A 14,410-nucleotide genomic window follows, 5' to 3' on the forward strand; every position below is an offset into this window, starting at 1 on the left:
ATAGCATTTTTTTGCAAGGACGTACTGGTACATCCATGGGGGTAAAGGGATGAGTTGTTACCAGTGGCTAAAAACGAAGTGTCTACTCAATGGGTTGGCAGGGAGAGTCGGCTGGGCTTCCTCGCCAACCTCAAATAACTACCAACACCTCGATATAAATTCTTACAGAAGAATTCTTGCTATGCTAATAACATACTCCATATACAGTACTCCTTTCAAGGGATAAGGATTTGTACGTGTGAAGGAACAAACACTATTGTACGTAAGAGGATGTCATTCACCTATAATAATGCAGTAGTAAAGTTAAAATATAGGACATGAATCACAATTTACGCATTGAAGCATAACGAGACTAAAAAATAAACTTGGATGATTAAATATAGAATCATAAATTCAAACATTAATAAAATAATGCATTTTCTTTATGGACGCAGTTAAGGGATTTTGACGAAGGAAAAATCTATTTCTGGGCGAGAGACCCGTGTCGCCCAGTGAAATGCTTCTTAAGCACCATTTCTAAGGTATATAACTGCTATATATTACCAGAGAAAAAATTGCATAGGAATGCCAGGTTGAACCCAGCTCGCTCACCTGTATAAGGTGTCGATATAATACTGGGGCGCGATAAATCACAACCAGAGGCCTCGCACCATTTAGATATCTCCTGTCAAAATCCCCGAACAGCAAGGTGCCGTTCAACCTCGTACTACTACTCGCAGTTATATCTAAGACACCTTTTAAGTTAAGACCGTTTTAACTCGAAGACCTGCATAACTACACTTGCTTTTCAAGTAAGAAAAGACCACAATCACACACAAACTTACAGAGCTCTAAAAGAAAAATTCTACATTACCTGATACCATTCACACTTAAATGTTAAACCTTTGACTCAAATAAGTCTAAATTAATCACTTACCTAGCCTTCGCAAATGGTTCCTTCTGCTTGAGCTTAATCTACAACACACTCCTGGATAAATGAAAGAGATTTCTAATAGAATAAATTTATTCTTTCAACTGTATAAACAATACATTAAATATGCTAGGTAAAAATTAAAGCAGAAAATTATATTCCTAGAGTAAAACTTACGTGTAAACAGAAAAAGTCATGAGAATTCTGACGCTGCAGAATTAAGAAATCGGTGAGTACAGAAGGTTCCAAACTTACTGTACAAACATTCGAGTTACAAAAAGCCGGAGATAAAAAAAACACAAATCTAACTGAAAATAACAAAGATATGATAAATAAATACTGTAATAAAAATTGATATTATTTAATACAGTAGGCAAAACAACATTTGTAATATCCTGATATCTATTTCATATGCAACCAGACTAATTGTTGAGTTCTGTAACGAAATCATAGGCATGGAATTCAGATTAGGCCTACATTGGTCAAAAAAAAAAAAAAATTGCAAACAATTCGGCTTATAACAGCTTCTTGAAACCTATTAAATTTGTAAGTTCAGAACCTTCTGTATAAGAAACACTAATATGAAATGTTCCTGTAGCTTTCATTATACTTTTTTCTCCTTTTGTAATCTGCAAAATGTTTAAAAGTTAACCCGCCCCGCCAAAAAATCTTTATTATTCACAAATTCATATAAGAATCATCACTTAACTGCATCAACGAAAGAAAATTTTTCACAGAATAATATGAGACAGTATTAAAGGATTAAAGGCTGCTCATGAATAGCAGAGGCAAGGGACAATGACTGCCCTAGAGACTGACCACATATACATATGATCAGCACCCAAGCCTCCTCTCCACCAAAGCTAGGACCAAGGAAAGCCAGGCAAATGGCTGCTGATGACTCAGCAGATGGACCTACAGGCTTTCCCAAAACCTCCATCCTTAGCTCAAAAGGATGGTGAAGTTGCAGCGACTAAAAGAACTAACGAGTTTTAGGGGGACTCGAACCCCAGTCTGACGATCACAAGATCACCGGTCAGGGACGTTACCACATCGCCCACCACAACCCTATGGGTAATTATCCAATTAGGTTTTGTTTAATGCACAAATATATGACTTTAATTGTCTAAAATAAAATGTCATTTCAAGTCTTATCCCTCATCCTATTAAAAATTAGGACTATCTAACCGTAAAAACGGAGTTAATGGGCAAGAAAATTTTCCTTGGTTTAATTTTGTTCATTCTAGCTATTCCCAAGACCTTTCAAAGATAAATTCTGGCCCAAGTTTAATGGTCAATTAAAATTAAGTAATCACGTATAATGCCCAAAAGAATCATGATTAAAGGCAAAGTACATATATAACAGAGAACCATTAAATAAAATAAAGAAATACTTATACCTCTGCCTCTAAGAAAAAAAAGTTAAATATTATTTGTTCGTTTCTAAATGTGATAAGAAAACTATACAATGAATTGAAAGTAAAAAAATATTCTTCACTTATAAATTTACACGCTACAGTATATGATTTCACATCATGATAGATTCTATACAGTGTATAGAATGTAGTGTTACATGACGTTCAGACGCAATACAAAATAATGCTGTTTTTCCCAGTAATACGGATCAAAAAGTAAACTTAACCTGAGTTAATTAAAAAAAAAAAACTAAACTGATTTTCCTGCCAAAGAGATGCAAATAAATTCATTTTTATACTGTCATCCTTCTCTGTCAATTATAATGATTTTAATAATTCCAATAATAATAATTTTGTTGCCTTCATTATTTTCCTAACATTATCATCATAATTATCATCCAGTATCAACAAATAGATGACCGACTCAACATTCTTAACTCTCATACCACTGGCCTGAATTTTTTGTTCTTACTTAAGATACAATACTATATCTTATTCAATATATAGCAACTATTTCAAAATTCCTTGACTAGATAAACTGAAACTGTTAAATAAATTTATATAATTTATTTCATGGATTTTTCCCAAACCTGATAGTTTGGGTTAAAACTAGGTAAAGTAAATACGGTACTTTGCAAAATCGTATCTGTCGTACGCAGTAATATGAAAGCGAACTGAAAAGATAATCTATTGCAAATTTAGAATGAAGAGGAATTCTGTGGATGGGACATTTCCCGCCTTTAAGTAAACAAACGTACTCAAAACAATAGAAAATTGCCTAAAAATTATCTTATGTAGTAATATGAAAGTGAACCGAACATATAATCTTTTGTAAATTTAGAATGAAAGGAACTCTGTGAATGGCACATTTTCTGCCTTTAAGAAAACAAACGGATTTAAAAAAGAATAGAAAATAAAATACCCTACAAACTATTTTCATTCAATGAAAATGATACAGTACGAATCTCAAAACCCTCTTCAGGCAAGTGAACAAAATGGCAAAACGTAATTTAAACCAAATCTCTCTTAGCAAGTTTTCTATGTACATACCTTGATGCAAATCTTGGTGACATTCACCAGGCATTTAGACCCAGTACTAATTTTGGAAGAACAGGATTAACAAAATCCTTAGCATAAGTGTCATGTTCATACGCATATACAGCAATAAACTTATAGAATTCAACTGATATTTCCGGACAAGCCTTAATCCCTAATTTTGTATATAAAATAAATGGAACTCTATAAACAGAATTTGTTATATCTATACCAACCTGATGTTCACATTACTTCTTCTCTAGAGGCTCTGTTTAAATGGCATTTACCCGTGCAATTTTAAAGAATTTTAAAAGTTTCCCAAAACCTTCCTTTCCATAGACATGCCTTTAGTACCTCCGCCAAAAAATTTGGAAGGAGGTTAAGTTTTACACCCTGTTTGTGTGTGTGTATGTTTGTTTATGAACAGCTTCCTGGCCACAACTTATATCATAGAGTAATGAAACTTACAGGGATTAGCTGTTATGTATAAAGCTGGGAATAAAATAATGAATCACTCTGGAAATTAATCATAAGAAACGAACCACGACACCCCAGTCTCCCTTTGTTATTCGAGGCTCAAAATCGAAACTATTCCTTTTTTCCTTGAAACCCACAAATCAGTGGGGAGAAGTATGGGCATATGAACATCAGACCAGTAAAGAAATAACAAATCTTATCTAAATTCAATCTACTCCTATAAGCCTCTATGGTGTTCATATTCCTGAATGCCCTCCCCACCCCCAGATGAAGGTGGGAGGCCAGTGAAGGGAAGTGATAGGTTAATTATAAACAGAAATTGTATAAAATAAACAGAATTTTAATTATAGAATTTGTTATTTCTAGACTCACCTATCGAAAGTATATTGTTTTTTCTCCAGATGCTCAGTTTATCATCTTTTACCCCAAATTTTATTTTAAATTCTACCATTTTCCTTCCATTCAATAGATACATGCCCTTAAATGTTTTCCCCAAAAAATTAATCATAATTTTACCATTATTGTTCAATTCAAAAGATAAGGCCCCTAAATGTTTTCCCAAAAAATTTATTTCAAAGTTTACCAATAACCTTCCATTCAAAAGATACATGCTCATGGTAGAATAATGAAACTATCTAGCAGTTAATGGTAAGGAGAGCTATCCGTAGCCCCTTCGTAAGGAGAGCTATCAGTAGCCCCTTCGTAAGGAGAGCTATCCGTAGCCCCTTCGTAAGGAGAGCTATCCGTAGCCCCTTCGTAAGGAGAGCTATCCGTCGCCCCTTCGTAAGGAGAGCTATCCGTAGCCCCTTCGTAAGGAGAGCTATCCGTCGCCCCTTCGTAAGGAGAGCTATCCGTAGTCCCTTCGTAAGGAGAGCTATCCGTCGCCCCTTCGTAAGGAGAGCTATCCGTAGTCCCTTCGTAAGGAGAGCTATCCGTCGCCCCTTCGTAAGGAGAGCTATCCGTAGCCCCTTCGTAAGGAGAGCTATCCGTAGCCCCTTCGTAAGGAGAGCTATCCGTGGCCCCTTCAGTTGTTCTGCCGTTCCTGTTATACCAAGACGTCTCCCCTTCCCAAATTGTAATAAGTTTCTTACGTTTCAAATTGTCTTCCCTGCTACAACAAAGACTCCACGGCATGATACTGCTTTGCTGTTTACCATTAACCACTTGATCTGTTTTAATGTTGCTACTGTTCTTAAAATATTCTATTACTTTCATATAGTTTATGCATTTTCTTATTTCCTTTCCTTACTGGGCTATTTTCCCATTGGAGCCCTTGGGCTTATAGCATCCTCCTTTCCCGACTATGATTTTGCTTAGCTAGTAATAATAACAATAATAATAATAATAATAGTGTTTCATTACTTTAATAGAGGCATGTGTCTATTAAAATTAAAGAAAATGGGAAATTCTTAAAATCTTTTAAAGAATTTTACGGGTAAATGTCAAACAAATCGAGTCTTTAGAGAACAAGCAATATGAACATTGGGGAGAGATTCATATAAATAAAAATATAATTTTTCAATCATTATATAAATATAACCATTCCAAAATCTATTGAAGATTACAGATTACTTCATCCTTTTAATCTTTTAATACAAAAGGAGAAAATATGTACTGTATAATGAAATTACTAGGATACAGAGAGAGAGAGAGAGAGAAAGAGAGAGAGCATGAAAGAGAGGGAAACTTACTCCGAAGACTATAATAAATTTTGTAAGTTATCAAACATCTGTAGCAATGCGGAAGCTTGTTTCTGGTGACTCTCCTGCACGGAATTGAAGGCCGTGATCAGCCTGTCTTTCTCCTGATTCCTTCTTTTGTAGTACTGGTTAGTCAACTCCATGAAAGCTTCTTTGCCTTCCTCCTCCTGATTTTCCTCCTGGACTACTACCTCTCTCTTTACATGGCTTACTGTGGACACATTCTTAATGCCAATATCAGACATTTGCACTATCTTCAGCGGGGACTGAGATTTCGGTTTCCTTCTTTTCACTTCCTTCTTCGCTCGATTACTGCCGCTTTTGACCTTCATTTCATTGACAAACTTCCTGGTTTGTATTGAAACAGGTCCTGTGAGATGAAAACCTTTTGGCATTGTTTTACTGTTATTATTAGAGGTTACGGTTACGGCCGAGGTTATGGCCGAAGTCTTGACCTTATGTCTAGGTACAATTTTCTCCTGTTCTGGAACATGATTATTTTCAGCCTCGATAACTTTGGAAAACTTCACTTTTTTAACTGGCTTTTCTTTCTCCTCTATATATTTCCTTTTCTGGGTAGTTGCAGAATTCTTTGTATTTCCTCCATGTCTACTAGTCTCTGCAACCAGCGGCAATGATCTACCAATATTGGGGGACTTTTTACTTGGCGAAACAGAGCCACATTTGCCTTTACCTTCTTGCATTGGGTTTGTAACAGAAAGAACTTTTGTACTGTCATCAAATTCTGATGCTTGCGCTTCTGCAAAATGCTTCATTGCCTTCGCTCTATTCTTAAAATCTGGAGAGGTAGTAACCTTGAAAACAAATTTTACATCGCTATTGTCTGGATCCTCGTTGCTTTTTTTAGTGGGAGAGGTACTCATGGTATTCTTTTGGGCAACAATTCTTCCAGATTTATTTTCTGACTTTGTGCTGGGTTCTGGTTTGCCTCTACCGCTCGCATCTTTCTGTTCCCCAGATACTACGTTCTGAGCATGCTCCTCATCTGTATCGGTTTCTTCATGGTCCTTCTCAAAATCGGAGTCGGAAAAGCTATCCATATCGTCACTGAAATCAGAGGAGTCGGCGTATTCTTCGCCTACGGGAAAGTTACTCTCCGACTTTCCATTAAAAGCACTTCTAAAGATAGCTTTGCTCTCCTCAATTTTCCTGTAGTTGTCCTTTACTTTTTGCAAGATGAAATTCTTCTCGTCCAGCACAATATGCGACCATTTCTGCAGCATGTACACGAGGTTAAGCTGCCTCTCGAAGGCCTCGTATCCTCCGTGCTTGAATGTTGACAACATGTAACCCAACTGATAAAGGAAGATATTGGGTATCTTCGAGAGATCTTTCTTCTTTGAACTCTCCGGCATACACTGTTGGATTACATTGTCGATGAGAATATTTAGTTCCTCGATGCTCCAGTTCTTCACCTGAAAAAAATTAGTAATATACATTTTAGTAAATTTAAAGTAAACCAAATACATGAATAATAAAAAAATTGATGTCTTTAGCATGACATGAGTCTTTTTATAGTTTATTTATGAGATATTTGTTTTTGATGTTGTTAATAGTTTATATATGACATGTCTGTTTTGACGTTGTTACTTATTTTAGAATGATTTATTGTTAATTTGTTCTCTTCATTTATTTATTTCCTTATTTCCTTTCCTCACTGGGCTATTTTTCCCTGTTGGAGCCCCTGGGCTTATAGCATCTTGCTTTTCCAACTAGGGTTGTAGCTTGGATAGTAATAATAATAATAATAATAATGTGTAAAATGGAAGATAGTAATACAAATAGAAAGGTACTTTTGAAAATTGGGAATACACTTTAAGAAGGAATAATCTGATTAAAAAAATAGAATAAATATAAATCAGTTGTCAATATAATTGCTAAATGTATGAAACAATACTTGTAATGAGAGTATAGAAGCAAATGCTTATCAAAATTTTGCCATTCACACAAGTAACCTACAAAAACAGTGTTTTGAAAACATTGCTTTACAGGAAAGGTAATATATGTCAGCATTCTCAACAACTAATCACATGATAAGTAATAATTTAGAAAATCAAACCAAGATATCTTAAATCAACAAAGGTCCAAAAACACTCATGATGTTATTCTTCACCAGGTAAAATTACACTTTGCCAAAATTTAATCTTTAATTGCCATATAAAATATTTGGTTACTATAAAAGGGATTTTGACGAAGGAAAAATCTATTTCTGGGGAGAGACCTGTGACGCCCGGTGAAAAGGGTCCTTCTTTACACTTTTCTAATATAAATCTTCCAATGGGGAATACGCCATATCTACAACTGCTATCATTGTTGCCTTGCCTATTACGGATAATTGGACAGGTCTTACTTTTCAAGCTGACAAGAAGGTTCGGCCATGCCGGCTCTTAAAGAGCCGGACCCCACCTCGGGGAGACCCTAGCCTCGGTTTATCCCACTGAGACTTTGTTTCGGATATTCATGAAGAACCAATCTCTGCCCTTCCAATTCGACCTACACGTTTGGTGGTCTGGTCGAGTTAGTTGTAGGAAATACGTTCTGTCTGTGGCCTCTATCAGACAGGAATCGAGCAGGCTGATAGTTTCCCCCTGATGGGGTAAAACCCTCTTCCCTCAGGAGGTGAACAAGGTTCTACAAGATGATACGAGAGCAACCCAAAATTGCAGGAAAGGCGGGGCCTCACTGCCAGAAAGAAGGTCGAAGACCTAAAGCAAGCTTTCTTCAAGAAGAAGCAGAGAGTTGCCCTCTACAAAACGAACCGGGGTCACTGCCATCAATAGTCAGTTACCCACTCGTCATCACAGTCTTCCTCTGATTCGACCCCTCACTGATTCCCCAGGTACACAGCCCAACCCCGATTCGATGCCCTCGCCTGCATACAGCCCTAGCTCCGAACCCTCAGGTTCCATTCGTGGACACCAGAGAGGAAGATACAGGAGTAGAAGACAGTTCCGCCATCGAGGCGGACCTAGAAAAAAAGGGGGCTCGGGGAAGGAAAGGACCTAGGTTCACTCCCTCACAACGAGGTGGTCCTGGTAGGGGAGAGACTTTACCACTTTCAAGACCATTGGACCTTCGGTCTGTGGGCTCATAGCATAATCTCTAAAGGTTTGAGGTGGAAATGGCCACAAGGTCCTCCTCCTCCACCAGTGACCTTCTCCCAGAAATCCACTCCCATCCTGAAAGAGTACACCACAGATTTACTAAAGGAGAAAGCAATCAAACGGGACCAATCACCGAAGTTCCAAGGCCTCCTGTTCACAATTCCGAAGAAAGGCTTGTCGACATTGAGAGTGGACCGGGACTTGTCAAAGCTAAACTCTTACATCTTCTGCTACAAGTTCCGGATGATGACTATCTCTCAGGTGCGGACCTTACTTCCCCTTGGGGCCGTCACCACCTCTGTCGATCTTTCCGACGACTATTATCATGTGCCTATAGCTCGAAACTTCTCTTCTTATCTGGGTTTCCGCCTAGGCAGGAAAGCCTTTGCGTTCAAGACATGCCCTTCAGCCTCAACATGCTGAAGGGCATGGATACTATAAATATGCAAAGGACAAAATGTTTACACTTAACAGAGCACTGCAGTACAAAAAAAATTATGCAGAACAGAACTGGCAAAAATGAGTTGCATTTGGTCTAGTTCATAACATTAGTTTCCTTTCATTATCGTCTTAACTTTTTGAACACCTTTATTCCCTTTAACTTACAGCCATCACATTAACTGGCTAAAGCATTCTTACTACCGTATTACTGGGGCAAACAAGACCAACTTCCTCAGAATCTGTCAAAGCAGACTGAAAAGAGGGAAAATACGGATCTGTAGCCTAAGGAAAGAGATCCCTCTTGTGATGTGGGCATTAAATTTCGAAGCTTATGGATCCACTTGAATCCTACAATTTACAATATAAGGTGATTTTGAGATTCTGGGAAGCATTATTATACACCTGCTGCTTCCTGCGATGCCTTAGATGACCGCGGAGGTAGCAGCAGTAGGGGATTCAGCATTATGAAGCTTCATCTGTGGTGGATAATGTGGGAGGGTGGGCTGTAGCACCCTAGCAGTACCAGCTGAACTCGGTTGAGTCCCTTGTTAGGCTGGGAGGAACGTAGAGAGTAGAGGTCCCCTTTTTTGTTTTTGTTTCATTTGTTGATGTCGGCTACCCCCCCCAAAATTGGGGGAAGTGCCTTGGTATATGTATGTATGTATGTATTATTAGCAAGGGGCATCCGTACAATTTTCAAAGTGCCTTGCAAATGTCAGAGCTCAACGACCAGTCTAGGGATAGAATTTGATTTTTCTTGCAAAGGTAGTTGTCTATTATTTCTTTGGAAAAAATCTGGTCTAACCTCCCATGTGAAGATTTCTATTACCCAATGACAGATTATTTTTTTCAGATTTTGTAAAATTTGAGTTATTGCACAAGGGGGAACTGAAGCCTGTAATGTTACACTATAGTCCATTTCTTTTAGCGAGGCATATTTGCACCGACTCGCGGCGGTGCGCTTTTAGCTCGGAAAAGTTTCCTGATCGCTGATTGGTTGGAACAAGATAATTCTAACCAATCAGCGTTCAGGAAACTTTTCCAAGCTAAAAGGGTACCGCTGCGAGTCGGTGCAAATCTGCATAGCTAAAAGAAATGGACTATAGATAGATCATTTTAAACTACAAAGTTTACCATGAAACTTCCTATTACCATCTTATCCATGAGATCATCAAACTCTGGTTTGATATCTCTAGAAAGAGAAGCCAATCCTGCCAACACTAAAAATCCATCAATACTTCCTCTTAAGCTTAACCCGAATAGAAAAACACCTGACGGACTCATAGCTCATCAGGACTTTGTCAGTGATGCAGTGATTTCTCAGAAATAGCTGTGAAGAACTAACTTCTCCTGATAAGAGAACTCCCAAATGAAGCTGCAGATATTTAGTTTGATAAATCAGAAAACATTGAAGCAGCTGAGTAATGGACATCTGCCTTGCAATTTTGTCTGGTGAGGGATAAACCCAACCTAGAAAGCTTGCCCAAGCAGAAAGGATGAGATTTCTTTCACCCATTAAGTCTAACAATTCCAAAGAAAGATTCACATTGCAGTATATAGGTGAATCAAATCTTGCCTTATATCTATTACCCATTCTGCTAGCATTAACCGATCGTTTAAATACCTTCGCAGAAAATGCCGCACCAAATACATTCCAGTTTGTTTCTGCTTGTGCTTAAGTCCACCTTGACCACATGGCACTGTTGCAAGGCCAAATCATGGGTCACAAAACTTATAAATCTCCCCCTTCCAAGCAAAGGAAAGATATTTCCTGGCCATCAGATGATTGTTAAATCTCCCCCTTCCAAGCAAAGGAAAGATATTTCCTGGCCATCAGATGATTGGGAGCATGAAAATAAGCATCCATCAAATCTATCACACCTACTAACTGAAGATAATCCTTCTATGAGGAACTGAGAGGGAATCAATCTTCAAAATGGTTATTCGAATCGAACTTTATCCGCCGGCTCCTGACACATAGATAATGAGGATCATTAGCAGCAATCAATCCTTGAACAAGCCTCCTAAGAAATCATTCTCTGCCAGATGATGCTGTCCCCTTAATTTGAAATAATAAAGGGATTTTGACGAAGGAAAAATCTATTTCTGGGCGAGGAACCTATGTCGCCCAGTGAAATGTTCCTTAAAGCACCATTTCAAAGGTATAAATACTGCTAAATATACCATTGAAAAAGTTGCATGGAATGCTAGGAATATATCCAGCTCGCTCACCCCTAAAGGATGTCGGTATTAAAACTGGGGCGAGTGATACCACTACCAGAGATCGCTTTCCAATTAGACTTCTCCCTCCTCAAAATCCCCCGTTACTACGAGGTGTCATTCACTACAGCTACTGCCCCCCCCCCCCCCCCCCCCACCACCACCACTACCTAACCTTCTCCCATCATTCCTTTTTAGCACCCATGAACATTCGGACGTGCCAGAAATTTGTTTTTTAAAGAATTTCTTAAAACCAGAATCTTTTATCATCCATTATGACGAGATAACTGAAAGACAGAGGGATATACTGTAATCTATCCACACAGCAGTATTGTGATACACCACCATAAGATCCCAATACTATAATAGAGGGATAAGGCAATTGCACGGAAAGAAAGCATGAAATTTTTCAGTTTAAGGATTGACGTCAACAATCAACAAACATCGAGAAAAGCAATATGAATACCATGAGATGTTTAGTGAAATAATTTCATTAATCAATATCCCATTTTTGTTCACATAACCAAATTTGTAAAATAATGGTTTGTAATTTAAAGCATGAATTTTTCAGTTTAAGGGTTGACGTCAACAATCAACAAACATCGAGAAAAGCAATATGAATACCATGAGATGTATAGCGGAATAATTACATTAATCAATATCCCATTTTTGTTCGCATAACTAAACTTGTAAAATAATGGTTTGTAATTTAAAGCATGAATTTTTCAGTTTAAGGGTTGACGTCAACAATCAACAAACATTGAGAAAAGCAATATGAATCGTCGTCGTCATCGGCGCCCACTCGTGTCCGAGAATTGGGTTCTGTCGTTAGCCATCAGCCTCCTATCAGAAGAAGGGTGGAGGAAACGACAGAGTGCCAGTAGCCGGCGGAAGAGAGCAATGCCTATCGGGCAGGCAACAAGGCGGGCCTTGACATAACAAGAACCCGGCAGCCCGATGCAACCAACATCGGAGAAGCCGCCTGTCTCATATGTCTTGAGCCGCAGTGAAAACGATGTGGGCCAAGTGTGTGTGCGTGGCCGTTGCAAAGCCACGACCACCCAAAACAATATGAATACCATGAGATGTACTGTATAGCGGAATAATTTCACTAATCAATATCCCATTTTTGTTCACATAACTAAATTTGTAAAACGTTGATTTGTAATCGACATGCAGAGTAATATAAGTAAAAGAGTTTAGAATTATATATTTACCCATTGCCATCCAGAGGTAGGTACTGCCTGTAGTCCATAAGCCACAAGAGGATTTGGGTGATTTTGCCACAAGCCATCTAGATCACTTCCAAAAGGGCCTCTATCCAGCGATGAAAGAGAATCAGCTTGAGCATTGTGTAGCTGGACCAAAAGGTGCCAAATTCTGTTGGAAAAATATTCAATGAAATAAAGAGGTAATCCCGCCCATTTAATTCGTATTACATTGGCCGTTATTGACCTTACATGGTCGTCTTTGACCTTATCCACGTTCATTCTTCAAAATTTTCAATCTATTCTAAATACTAACTTTTCCTTTTCACTAAAAACAATTCTAATAAAATTATCTTATTTCTATACTCATCTGATGTTCATATTTCTTCTCCAGAAGTTCTGGTTAACTAACATTTACACGTAAAATTCAGAAAAAAATTTACGTTTTCCACGTTTTCTTCACCTTTAACAAAATGGCCTTAGTAAAGGAATTGAATATTCTAGCGGTAAGCGGCAAGAATCTCAGAACTAACAATTCATTGTTTCCTTGTCCCTTCAGTTTCCAAATGGAATTTACCCCTAGACCCTTGATAACATGAGGCAGTGGGGAGGAGGGTGGGCATGTATATTGTATTATTAAAGCTGATTGTATGAACATCTCCTGATGTTCATATTGCTAACTCCCACACTCGGCCTACTGGAGATAGGATGCCAGTGAAGGAAAGGGGTTACTATACTGTAATTGTTCAGTGGCTACTTTCTTCTTGGTAAAGGTAGAAGAGACTAGTTATGGTAAGCAGCTCTTGTAGAAGAAGGAGACTCCAAAATCAAACCATTATTCTCTAGTATTGGATAGTGCCATAGCCTCTGTACCCTGGTCTTCACTGTCTTGGGTTAGAGTTCTCTTGCTTAAGGGTATACTCGGGCACACTATTCTATCTTATTTCTCTTCCTCTTATTTTGTTAAAGATTTTATGGTACATATAGGAGATATCTATTTTAATGTTACTCTTCTTAAAATATTTTATTTTTCCTTGTTTCCTTTTCTCACTGGGTTATTTTCCCTGTTGGAGCCCCTGGGCTTATAGCATCCTGCTTTTTCAAATAAGGTTGTAGCTTAGCAATTGATAATAATAATAATAATAATAATAATAATAATAATGGTATGAATTTAATTAAAAGCAATATACCATAGTTAAGATTTACAAAACTGCTCTAGATTGCTTTTAACAAACCATCTCAAAATACAGTTTGAAATACGAGATTCCACATTACTAAAGCTATCGTAAATAACAGAATGTAGCTTGTCTCTAAACTATTATTCTTGATCAAAATCATACTTTTGACTGATACATACATACATACATATACCAAGGCACTTCCCCCAATTTTGGGGGGTAGCCGACATCAACAAAGAAACAAAAACAAAACGGGGACCTCTACTCTCTACGTTCCTCCCAGCCTAACAAGGGACTCAACCGAGTTTGACTGATACCAAATGAATTATTACATTAAAAACCCATATATTTATGGATAGGAGAGTTATGAATTAACCCTGGATAGGTACGGTGGGTCGTTTGCGACCCCGAGCGTCAAAAAAAAACAGGTTTTTCTCACGTGACTCACCCCTTTGACTGAATTTGTGGGTGATCGACCTGCAGGAGGTGTCTCCCCTACACGCTCTAGTAGTGTCCAGATGTGCATTGCTGTAGCTGTACTCCTTCCCCGATTTCTGAGACGCGTCGGGGTCGTTCGCGTCCGAGTTTACCCTTCTGAGGTAGTTTGCATAATTATCAAAGTTATTACGTATTATGAAATTGTCGTAGAATGGTGCAACTTGTATAGGTTATCAGTTGTGGAAAGTCTTGGTGGATTGTTT

At 38.0% G+C, this 14,410-nt stretch overlaps 1 protein-coding gene across 2 annotated transcripts in view; it reads right to left on the reverse strand.

The window, feature by feature from the left end:
* Nucleotides 1-906: 906 nt before the first annotated feature.
* The window catches only part of LOC137644179 (uncharacterized), a 109,154-nt gene continuing 95,650 nt past the window's right edge, over nt 907-14,410 (reverse strand). Inside the window, exons 22-24 of one of the 2 annotated variants that reach the window (XM_068377175.1) lie at nt 12,541-12,703; nt 5,529-6,973; nt 907-967 (exon numbers count right to left, since the gene is read on the reverse strand). In XM_068377175.1, coding sequence (XP_068233276.1) covers nt 5,537-6,973; nt 12,541-12,703 — 1,600 coding nt within the window. In that variant the 3' untranslated portion in view covers nt 907-967; nt 5,529-5,536. Of the gene's footprint in view, nt 968-3,956; nt 6,974-12,540; nt 12,704-14,410 lie in introns of those variants that run through there. The other variant, XM_068377174.1, reaches the window with a different exon arrangement.

The sequence above is a fragment of the Palaemon carinicauda genome, chromosome 7 (genome assembly GCF_036898095.1).
Source record: "Palaemon carinicauda isolate YSFRI2023 chromosome 7, ASM3689809v2, whole genome shotgun sequence".
Lineage (NCBI taxonomy): Eukaryota > Metazoa > Arthropoda > Malacostraca > Decapoda > Palaemonidae > Palaemon > Palaemon carinicauda.